The 12,118-nt window shown below is 43.3% G+C and overlaps 1 protein-coding gene across 1 annotated transcript in view; it reads right to left on the bottom strand.

Annotated features, from left to right (window-relative positions):
* UTP20 (UTP20 small subunit processome component) overlaps positions 1 to 12,118 on the bottom strand; it is a 65,030-nt gene extending 52,912 nt beyond the window's left edge. Inside the window, exons 1-12 of the mRNA XM_080394176.1 lie at positions 11,960 to 12,118; positions 11,236 to 11,316; positions 10,368 to 10,434; positions 10,039 to 10,171; positions 9,361 to 9,549; positions 7,798 to 7,879; positions 6,602 to 6,739; positions 6,046 to 6,201; positions 4,240 to 4,386; positions 3,590 to 3,724; positions 2,074 to 2,151; positions 1,224 to 1,402 (exon numbers count right to left, since the gene is read on the bottom strand). Coding sequence (XP_080250302.1) covers positions 1,224 to 1,402; positions 2,074 to 2,151; positions 3,590 to 3,724; positions 4,240 to 4,386; positions 6,046 to 6,201; positions 6,602 to 6,739; positions 7,798 to 7,879; positions 9,361 to 9,549; positions 10,039 to 10,171; positions 10,368 to 10,434; positions 11,236 to 11,316; positions 11,960 to 12,004 — 1,430 coding nt within the window. The 5' untranslated portion in view covers positions 12,005 to 12,118. The remainder of the gene's footprint in view (positions 1 to 1,223; positions 1,403 to 2,073; positions 2,152 to 3,589; positions 3,725 to 4,239; positions 4,387 to 6,045; positions 6,202 to 6,601; positions 6,740 to 7,797; positions 7,880 to 9,360; positions 9,550 to 10,038; positions 10,172 to 10,367; positions 10,435 to 11,235; positions 11,317 to 11,959) is intronic.

Genomic DNA, 12,118 nt, shown 5'->3' with positions numbered 1-12,118 from the left:
GTTTACATTCCCTGCAGGTAAGATAAGCAGCAGTGGATTCAAATTGCAGAAAAGGAAGTTTAGTTCACACACTGAGGACTGAGGGAAACCCTTGCCCCCAACAAAAACACTGAATACCTGTGTAACCATAAAGACAGCAAAGTACTGGCACAGACTGTCAGGGACAGCTGGGGAATCTCCAGAATTTAATAACAATTTGGTCAGACATCTTTCAGAACTGATTTGGGACTTAACTCCATCCTAGGTAGAAGGCGGGATATACAACTCTTGAGATGTCTCCCAGCCCTAATTTCTACCACTGACATTGCAGGAACACAAATAAGTCCCAAGATCAGTTATGTATTCCATAACACTGAAAATCCAGAGAGATCAATAAAGAAAGAAAACAAGGGGGAAACCCCCAAATTTAATTATTTTGGCTCAACCTTCTTTCTCTAGACACTAATACATCTACTCTATTAAATACAAATAGGAAAAAACCCCAGAGTGGATTACTTTTAGGAAAAATAAAACCTTATATAAAAGGTAATACAAGTCATCACTCTGCAGATGAAAGGTTTGAATTATCTGAGCTAGAATGATTAGAACACTCATTAGAAGTAGACTAGTAACGGTCATTCTGTGCTTGACAGTGGTTACCTCAAATCTTTCCAAAGAGGCTCCAGGGGTGAAAATCACCATTTCATTGCAAAAAAGCTAGCTTTGCAACTAGAGGCAGTCAAGCTGTGCCAGCACACTGCTGTATCTGTATTAATTACATGCACCTTGGTATCCAGCTGTGCTCCATGGTAAGACTACAGTACTGCTGCCAAGAAAGCTCCTGGGCAAGATGCGTGCATACAGGAAAGAAAGATGGGGCACTGGCAGGTTAGTAATGATGACAACCTGGACTGCAGCTACACTACTAATCACTACAAAGATTAACTGTCCAACGATGCAGCATGCATGTTGGTGTAACAAATCTCCATCACACACCTACCACAACACTCACTAGTCTTTCTACATCAGGGATAGCCTTTCCAGAGCAGTATCTCTTCTCAAATAATCTCAGAAAGAAAAATGGGATCCTACCGTATTCACTTGGTTTGCAAATCTGCCAGCAACGTTGCCATTTACACAACTCCAGCAAATACTAGGGGGCAACTTTTATGTAGCTCTTCACTGCCTTCAAGCCTGCAGCCATGCAGACATATCTAGTGTTTGCTAAACTTGAGAAGTCTCACCTGACTGATGATTCAGTGAAAACGAGAGGGTACTTTTCAAATGCCATTGAACCAACGGTAGGAGGCTCTGCTTTCACCAGAATGAGTTTAGCCAGAATTGCCATTGCCTCATCCTTTGCAAGGGTATCTGTGCCAGAGAAGCAGCGCTCAATGTACTCTAGAAAGCATGGAAGAAAATGCTGAAGGGACAAAGGGGAAAAAAAAAAAAAAAAAAGTCAAGGATTGGCAAGCCTCTTTAATCATGATCAAATCCACAAAAAACAAAAGACACTAGCCACAGAGGAATCCAAATACAAATGAGCCAGCAAAGCACCAAACTTATCAGTCCTGGTGCCCCAAGATACCAGCACACAGACATCCTCTTACCCCAGCAGGGACAGAGATTTGATGTAGAAACTCAGTTTGCCCTAAATTTAGTCTCATCAGGACATTCCAGATCCCCCAACTTCACTTTCACCTCCTACTCATTTTAACTAATTTGATTCCTCCCAGATCACCAGTTCCAGGCCTGACCTATCAGACATCCCTTATTCTTCATTTCCACTTACCTTCTCCAGAACTCCTTCTCTTCATCCCATCCACAAGCCCACCCCTTTAGGTCCCAACAAACAAGCTTCTTTTTGTGAGCGCTGATACCTGTCACCTTGTCTAACACTGAGCACCATTACCAAAATTCAACACAGTGGCATAAGTAACCTCTTTCATTCTTACCAGATCACACCAGAAGTATAAATACACAGCATGTCAATACACAAAAATGCTTCAGCATACAAAGCAGGTAAATGTACTATGGATTTCCCAGTTGTTCCCTTTGGCAAGAAAAACAAAATGCACAAAAGCTTCCACCTACCCTCTCAAATTGCTTCATTGTGAACATTGCTTCGGAGAAGTCCAAAAGAAAGTGCCATTCAAATCTACTTGCAAATACCTGTAAGACGTAAATGAAAGGTCGACAGGAACACAATAACAAGATACATTTCATAGTCAGCTCTCTACTACCCACGGGACATTTTTCTGGTTTATGGATCAACCATGCTTTGAACCTGAGACATCCAGCCTGGCTCTCCATTCATGGCTAGCAGGCTTGTTAGTTCAGGCACACACAGCAATAGTTTCCAGTGACGGTTCAGGTAGAGAAGACCACAGTCCTTTTTAACAGACCCTGCTGACACAACTCTTAACAAATCCTCCAGGAACCAAGCTGGCTCTGTGCAAAGCCAGCTTAGGTATCTCTTTAGTGTGATGTGGAAAATGTAAGCTGAAAGTTCTAGGACCGCAGCATAGACACACCAACTGCGAGGAAAAAAAATAGGCCCAAAAGACCTTTCAACTCCCCATTTTTTCTGCATAGCAGGATGTAGAAAGTTTACCACCTCATGGGCAGAGCCAACCTCTGTGCTTCTGAAGGACCCAAGAAAGGAATGGTCCTTTGAGATATCCAGAATCAGTGCTCCTCAATGCTGAGATGTGCCACATAGAAATACGCACCCAGACCTTTCTTTTCCAGACCCTTCAGAAGACAAGAACAGCTTTAAGCCTCCTCCAGTTTAACAGAAGCCCATACAAACATCCTCAAATGTTTGAAGGACCATGTTTCCTGAGTGAAACTGGACTCGTGCCACAGGCAGAACCAATATTACTTCAACATAAGCCAACACTGAAGACCAGATGAAATTTCATCTTTTTTAAACAATTGCAACAGCCTTGTTTTCCCATTATAAATCACGACACCTTCCCTTGCAAGTATTTTTTATACACACAGTACAACTATACAGTATATATATAACAACAACAGTCCACACTGTAAATTGCAAAATTATAATGTACTGTAACAGAAAATTAAAGACTTAGACTGCATAGTAGCATCTCCTATTCATCTTCGCAACACTGCGTGCAGCTAATCCTGTCAAAGCTTCAGAAGCAGTGGTAGTACTGAAACGTGTCTGTCCTACTTTCTACATCAGACTGTGCTTGCCTGAACCTTGTTCACAAGGCTAAGCCATGCTCACTAAAACATACTTTTTTCACTAAGTCCAATTCACTGACCTGCTTTATAATCTAAGGCAGAACATGTCCCTTGTCTGTTATCCCTCCTTTCTCTACAGAGACTGCAAGTATTTGAATCAGAGCCTGGTTTTCATTGCAAAGGTGTCTGCCAGTTGCATTTCTACACTGACAGTCTGTGTAAGACTGTCAAGGAGCCCCAAGACCTCAGCAGGCATTTAAGGCACTGGTCAGTTTCTCCCTTATCTGTGCAAGAAGGCTAAAGGGAACCTTGTAGTATATTTCCTAGCCTCAAGTGGAATGCCCTGAAATCAGCCTGCTCTAGGGAACTTGAACTCTGGGATTTCAGCTGTCCTTGTTACCTTCTCAACAGCTTCCCTGGTCAAAGAATCAGGCAACAAAACATTCTCGGCCAGCAGGAATGCAGAAATGGTGTTCAGCAGGGTCTTGCAGCAAGATGATGAGAGATGTGGTGTTTGTAACATTTTTATTAAAATCTGAAAAGAAAGAGAGAAAACTGACATTAGTCTATGAAGATAGTGATTGTCTGGTCTGAATGACCTGGACAGTCCCTGGAGCAGGAGGGCATGGTGTTCTAAGCTTCAGCCCACAGAAATTAATCCTGACAGCCCTGTCAAAGTTTGAAGGCACTAAACCTATATTTGAACCCAACGGGGTCAGTCAAACGTATGTGAATCTGGTAGAATTGCTCTAACATTGACATGGGTGTTTCCATCTCCTCCACAATGGCAGGAACTGGTCTCTAGAAGCAGCAGCCTGCTTTCTCCCTTGCTCATTTAAAGAAGAACTACACCAACATTACAGTACAGAAGTAAATTCTAATGGATCAGCAAGGTAGTCCTCCTCAAAACAAACATTTCTGTTCACTCTACTCAAATCCTGAGCCTAATGGTGCATCAGAAATATGTACGAGTGCTTCAGCTGACCACAAATCTTCCATATTTAATTGATACTTCTCTGGCACATCACTCAAAGTGATGGTCTGACCTACCCGACAGACGTCTTCAGGCAGTGAGATTTTGGATCCATTTGCATGTTCCACTAGGATCAGATAAGCCTGCAGAATCCTTTCCACCTGCTCTGAAGCCAGACAGCAGTTGGCCTTAGTTATTTTCTTCTGCAAGTCTAACAGTGACTGCTGTTTAAACAAAAAAGGAAAGCAAACTGTTTCAGAGAAATGATCAGATGCTGTTTCACTTACTGCTATTTGAAAGGCATTCTAACGAATCAACACCTCGTGTTTCCAACGGACTATTGTTGACTCTCTCGTCCATGTTCAACAAACCAAATGTTGCAGAGACACTACGTGATTCCCATTATGTAAACACATACATCCCAGATTCCTTGGACAGAACACAAATACCTCCTAAGATGAGTGTCTCCTGAAAGGCCAACTCATGACATACGAAATAGGAAAGAGGAAGAAAGAGAAATACTTGGGCCCAGACACACAATGTTATGGAAGTGCCCAGCTTTCACTGGAATTATCAGAACTTAGGTACTTTTACACTTCAGGCATCATTATGCTTATGGGAATGCTGAGAGATCACTTGTATCATTTACATTATACAGACCATGGAGCTGCTCTGGATCACTCCCCTTAGTGTCCCTTTCTGTCCAGGGGATATAAGCACCCGTCCTTGATCCTAAAAATTGAACCCAATTTAGAGAGCTACCATAGACTACATGAATATTTCCCTCTGAGCGAGACATCCCCATGCAGCCCCTGGTTCCCAGGGTGAAAAAAACCAAGACTCATTAAAAGTAAAGGGAATTATGCCACCAGTTTGCAAGATTTCATCACAACTGCAGATGCCGAGTGTCTCAGATCCCAGAGATACAAAACATCCAGTGGCAAACAATTCTGTAGCTAGTGACAGGCAGTAACTGCTATCATACTGGGTGAGGCAGGAGGAACAGGATGGAATTTTCTGGGAAACTATGGACAGTCACAGGGAAGAACTCCAAGAAGGAATAAATAGGACTATTAATGCATGCTGTAAGGACTACCCTGAAGTTCACATGTACCATTTCCTCCAGTCTCCCATTTCACCCCTCTGAGGAGCACAACTGACACAGACGGCGTTGTCAGTTCCAAAAGGCTTCAATGCCCCTTCACAAATCCCAATAGCTAGTTAGAAAACATCTAAACGTCGGTCAGTTAAGTAAAAAACATTTGCTAGGCCCTTGCTCATTATGCTACATCACTCTGACCCAACAGAGCACAGCCCATGGCACTCAGCTATGTGCCTTCAAACCTCAGAGCCTAACCTCCAAGCAGCAACATAGGAACACCCAAACCAAAAACACTTTGTGATTTTCAGTACTTGGGCTCTGAGGCTTAAACTTGGCTCTCCAGGTTAAGCCCAGGTCTTTGCTGTAGAGAGCGCTGCAGGGAAAAAGCTTCCCTTTACTGTCACAAAGTAGTTCTGGAATGACCAATATACCTAGGTCAGCAATATAATACAAGCCCTAGCCTTCCCACCCCTGCAATGGGTCCATGATGTCTGCACAGGCAGATATTACAAACGCTCCTTGCCCAGTCATGGGACTGAGCTCCAAGTCTCGCACACAGCAATTTGTTTCTCACTCACAGCACATTCACCAGAGTCACTGAACTTACAACAGCAGTTTGGGATTTGTCCCATGCACATGACACTGAGCAGAAAAAAAAAAAGCAGAAAAAAACCCCAGTTCTGATCCAGTAAAACACAAATCCTTTTCTCGGTAAAAGCACAGGTTTTTTTCAGTCTCTCATGAGTAAAAATAAATAAATAAATATTCAAAATCAATGTACCTCCAAGCACTTGAAGACAATGTCAAAATGCTCCTTATGGATATGCACTACAGCTGATCTGATCATCTGCTCAAACGCTTCTCCTACAGTTATCCATGGTAGTTCCACTTCTTCTTCAGTAACAGGCCCCAGCTTTAACAGAATTAACTTCATAGCCTGCACAGGAAAAGGGCACATCATGTCCTTGTACTTAGAAAATACATCTAGCAATTCTAAAGTTAGTGCAATATACTGCTAACATATCCCAGTGATATTGATTCTTTCTAGAATGACTGCAGGGAAGAAACCAACACATTCACTTAAAATCTGAAATACCAGCAAGCAGTACTATTTTAATATATAGGAATACTAATTATATAGGAATTACTAAAAACAACCTTCCTATCTCGAAGAATATTCTTACAAGGAGGCTTTCAGATCCTATTAAGTAACTAACAGCATACTTATCACTAAGTAACCACTGAAGTGAACAAGAAAACACTCAGTGGCTTCACTGAGCACTGCCTACGGCTCCATCACAGCAACATGTAAACCAGCAATCTTTTCTTGTCATTACCGTCTCTGCACAAGAATGGAACATGTTTCGAACACCCTTGCACATCTCAAAAAGTAGCTGTCCTACACCTTCCACCTTCTCGGGGTGCTCCCCCAAGTCACTGAGCATTAAATTGAAGACAGCATTTTTGTCAGAAACCTACAAAACATAAGGAGAAAAAAAAAGTTATTTTCTATTCAGAGCTGCCATATGGATAGAGGCAATTAACTAACTCCACAGCACCACATTACTCTCCTAGTCCTGCCTTCTCATAACAGTTCAAACTCCTTGTTTCTGCAACCACACAAGGAAACTGAAAGGAGAAAAATGGTCAGCTATTCAGTCACAAGAGCCCTCCAGGCCCCAAGATGTACACGGGTCTACTGAGATCATTGCAGGTGAAATGTGTTTTTGATTATTCTTAGGATTTTAAACATATGCATAAATACACCATTAAACTGGTCCCAGATGAAACACAAAGATCACTGCACTGGTGTGGAAAGCGACGTGTATCAGCTGAACACAGTCATCCAAAACCATAACCACACTTGGGAATACTGCAAGGACGTACTTGACTGGAAGTTCAGCAATTTCTGAAAACAATCAAACAAATGTGCTTTATTATGGTCTCTTAACTTAGGACAAAGACGAGGATACTCAAATTTGCTAGCCAGTCCCAGAAATACTGGCTTTTGCATATTCTGACTAAATAAAAGCCAACAACTACCACTCCCTTTCTTTACTCCATTGAAGGCTGCTGTCTGATCTTGATTGATCTGCCTGGGAAAATTATATACTGTGATTTTCAGAAGTGCAAAAAGGTTGTCACAAGAATTTCAGCTCTACAAAGGCCTTAAAGCATTAGTGAAAAAGCAGTGAGTAAATCTGCATTTACAAATTAACCCCTCCCTTTTTCAAGATTATGTTATCACTTTAGTCATTTTAGATAAACAAACCACAGATGTTTGGTTTAACTGCTCTTAAAACACAGAGTGCCAAGGCCTCTATTTGCCACTGCTGATATGAAGCGCATGACATTCTAAACAAAACACTCAATAAAAATGACAATTCGGAACATGATGAATGTCAGTTCAGGCCTTGTTAATCCTTCTCTGGAGGAAACCTAGTATTACACATTGAATCCAAGAGCAACCACAAAATGGAGACAGTGATATTAGAAGACAGAGAGATACCAGGAGATAGTTTAAACACCTCACCTTTCTCAATAGAAAGACAAAACTTTCTGCAGCGAAGTTTCTGATGTGAAGTTTGTGGTGAGCCAGCAGAGTGCTGTACAGGCTACAAAGACACAAAATAATCCACTGTCTTAATGGCAATGCAAGAATTACCACCAATTGGTTTTAAAACCTATGTTTGCAGTTTACGTTGCCACTTTTTACAAACACTAAGAATCTGTCCTCCTAGAGAGGGAAAATACCTTCCTCAACTAAATTCTGTCCCACTCTCCCTGGATAAAGAACAGTTTTGCAAAGAAGGTCATATGACAATGCCAGGCAAATTAAACTGAATTCAGAAGTATGTCTAAAATCCCTGGATCCACACAGATTCAACTGCAGCATCAAGATTTTCAACATACATACTCAGCAGCTGGTGACACTAGACTCTGATAAGCCAGATTTGTATTTCAGTTGAGCTAACAAACTCTCCTGTGCTCTTAAAAGTTTCTAAAGATACAATGTACAGGGGTGATAAATATTTGCAGTTTGCTGGTAAGTATCAGTAACAGTTGCAGGTGGCTCACCACATGTTAAGTGCAGAGGAGTGATGCCTCGGATTCACAGCCAAGCAGACGTTTTTTCAACATGCTTGACAGCTTTTGCTGGGTTAGGGAGGAAATCTGTAACCTCTCTTTTGCTTCACCTGTTCCAAATTGCAATGAGGAGGAAGCAACATGGACCACTAGCTATGACAAAATGAAAAGCCCTGCTACCACAGTAATGTAAGATTGAACAAGCAGTCATAACTGTGTCAGGCCACAGGAACATCCAGCCCAGTATTCAATCTACAGCAGCAGCCAGAAGTGGATGTTTGAGAAAGCACATACAAAATCAGTCTTCTGTCACCTGCAGCTCAGGCACTCCCCAAGCCATAAGTGGCTCCTATGCATTTGGAAACTCCCTCCAACTTGGCCAGTTTCCTTTCAAACCTATGCCAAACTTCCACACTCACAGCATCCTGCTGCAAGAAGTCTCAAAGCATACAAAACTGTGCATACTCCATCTGCTCTCTCACTAAACAGACAGGAAAAAGGGAAAAAAATAAAGGGGAAAATGATGGGAAAGGAACAATTAAAGACTCCAAGGAATCCATTCAATGTCATAAGCCTGGATGTCTGCAACATGAGAATGACAGAAACTATACAGCTATGACTGAGGTACTTGACAGACACTTAAGAGATCTATGTTGAACTTAGACTTGGTCACAGGCTTCCAAGACGACTCTGACAATCCAGTGTCTTTCTGAGCTTTGCTTAGCCAGCTGAGGAGGAATGCCTCCTCTCCTATCCCCCCGGCAGCAAGGGGACCAAAGGCCCAAATCTGCAAGCCCAACACACATGCCTCCTCCAATACAGAAGCCCATGAAAATCAGCAGGCTCTCAAAGGAGCTGTGTATGATAAAAAGTCTCCGAGTCTCTCAGAAAGCTGCAAAAGCATGCTAACAAGCATATTTAAGCATTAAGCCATGTATTTGTGTGGCGTTTACATTTCTATAGCACGTAATAACTGCTGATCAAGACAGACATTAAGTACAGTTTTTACCTGTATATATTGTGTATGTCCTTCACCATCAATCTCCACAAATATTTGTAGAGATAGGAAAGAGAGGTAAAAGCCCATTCCAGCAGCTCTGTGTCCTGTGTATCCAGTAACTTGATAATGGCCAAGAAAAAGTCATGAAAGTGAGGATAGAAATCACCCTGAAGATCTTGAGCCAGCTGCGCCACTAGGCTGCGTTTCAGAAAATACACCAGTATTAGTGCATTTCAAAAACAAACCAATAAAAATGTAGTCAAACATTGCATAACCCAGCACAGTCTCTTTGGAAAGAAAGAGCATCACCTTTACTTCTCACTTTTATTTAAATATCATCTATTAAGCAGCTGTGGGTGGCAAGAATCTTAAGATTAAAAAAAATAATAAATAATGCAGACCACAGTAAACAAGATGACATAAATGACTAACATCCAACAAAGCACATCAATATTCTGTCTGACACTCAGTAAGCACTTGGGCTAATTTGCTTGCCTTGTCATAGGTGTTTTGGGGTTTTTTTAAGACTTAGAACATAAAGCTCTATCAGGGAAACATGACCACTTTGGGCATCTCGTTGCTATATTTTCCTCAGCTGCGATAAAGAAAAAGAACACTCACAATGGACTCATGCTTACTTCTAATACCGTCAAGGTTTCTGACTACGTTTTGTCACCTTATACTTACTCTAACAGGGGTTGATAAGCAAGACTGCCTTCGACTTGCAAATGTGTCTTCAGGCTCTGCACTATGTCACTCTGGTAATAAACCAGCTGGTTGAAGGACTGGCATTTGTTGGCCACTTCATTGTAGAACTGCACTGTTCAAAGCACAAAAGAGAAACCCTGAACGCTAGTCCAGTTCCTGGTAAACATGTAGAATGTTAAAGAATACCAGCTCTCCAGAGCCCAGTCTAAAACCCAGTCAACAGAAAATCTTGCATTGGGCTCTGGATGCAGAAGAAACATATTTTAACAGTTTAAGGAAAGCAGGAAACATGAATAAATATGACGTACCAAAATGCTGAGTGAGGTTCAGTTCCCTCCATTTCCGTAGTCCTTCAAAAAAGTATGTTTCAACTTCCTGTCAAAATAAAGATACAATAATAGCTGCCAACTCTAATGAACATAGCCTGCAAAGATGAGCAGTTCAAATGATGAAAACTATCAATTGCCTTAAGTATTTTAAGAATATTTCACAGAATCTTGATGACTTCATTTCAAAAGATGCTATGGAATCTCCCCAAAAATAAGATTTTTCTTTCTATATTCAAAACACATTTGAAAATATTTTCTGGTGACAGAACTTGTTTACATAATTGCTTTTTGTATCTCTGTTGACTGGCCTTGATAATCTAAGATGCTGAGCCATACCCCACCCAGCACAAATGCATTGGGATTTCTTTGGCATCCTCACAGCTACTGAGTGGGAAGTTCAGAAGAACAATCCAGCAGGTCAGGACGTAACAACCTGCAAAGCACTATAATGACAATGATGATCTCTAGGACCCATACAAATGAACGCTCTTTACGATCTATAAAAACTCATGCTTTAGACACATGCTGTGGGTACTGCAACTACTCAGCACCTGCAGGTCTGGACCTCGGACCGCTGACTGCCACAGCTGCATCTCCCACAATGAGAAACACCCACCAGCCACATGGAAGCCATCAGGGTGGCACAGCCAAAGAGGCTCTATGGCAATACTGTGAAGCAGGTGAAGAAGTAAAGGGGAACACAGCATGAAATGAAGCTCTAGGAAAGGCAATTCTTGCAGGAGCTTCTTTCCAGTTCCCTCCTGAATAAATTTCTTAAGTGAATCTTTCATGGAGCGTATTTACTTGTGATGTGCTTTCAGAAAATTACCACAATTGCTGTTCTTACCTCAGCGTAGCTTCCAGTTCTGTCAATCCGATGAATAATATCGATGTTAACATTGCTTAAGCGCTCCGAAAAGGTAAGAAACTGTAAAATGAAAGGACACAGACGTTTCTGGCTCAATTCCGAGAATGGCCCTCCTAAGTCCCTCTCAACAGCATGCACACCACAAACAGAAATGCCATGGCTAAAGGCGGGCTGCTAGATAGCACCCATCGACCTGTAAACAGCCCTACCAGAATTTTAAGGGAAAAAAAAAAAAAAAAAAGGCTTCAAACGCCCAGGAGCAGACCTGCCCCTCTCCCCAGGGCCCGCAGCTCACGTCTCTGCAACACGGTTAAAAAACGGCAGCGAAACGGGCCCGGCCTGCCCAGCGCTCGCCTTCCTTGAGACAACGCCTAGGTTAATGTCCCCACCGGGTACAATTTTTCATAAAGTTCTGTCAGTTTTCTACATGAGGGCTGCCGCGGCTCGGCTCGCGGAGGTGCCACCGAGTGCCGGGGGAAGGGGGAGAGGCGGCACGGCGGGGCGGGTGCCTCGGCCGCCCCCCCCGCGGCGCCGAAGGGACCCGAGCGTCCCCGCCACAGCGCCCGCCTCACGGCTCCCCCCGGCCCTCACGGCGACCCCCCGCCCCGCCTCGGGAGCCGGCCGCTACCACTAACGACCTACAGACCCTTTCCCCGGCCACCAACCGCGGAGACCCGGCGCGGCCGGGCGGGCGGGCGCTCACCCGGTGCGTGTTTCCCGGCTTGTGGGCTGAGGACTTGCTCTTCATGGCGGCGCGGGCCCCGCTGGCGACACGGCCCCGCACCGATGGCCACACGTGCGGCCCTACGCGCCGGGCGCCGCCATGCCGGCCGCGGGCTGCCGGGAGGAGGAGGCGGGCCCG

The sequence above is a fragment of the Falco punctatus genome (assembly GCF_963210335.1).
Source record: "Falco punctatus genome assembly, chromosome: 6".
NCBI classification, from domain to species: Eukaryota; Metazoa; Chordata; class Aves; order Falconiformes; family Falconidae; genus Falco; species Falco punctatus.
Note: the sequence above shows the minus strand (reverse complement) of the source record. Positions and strands in the feature narration are given on the sequence as shown.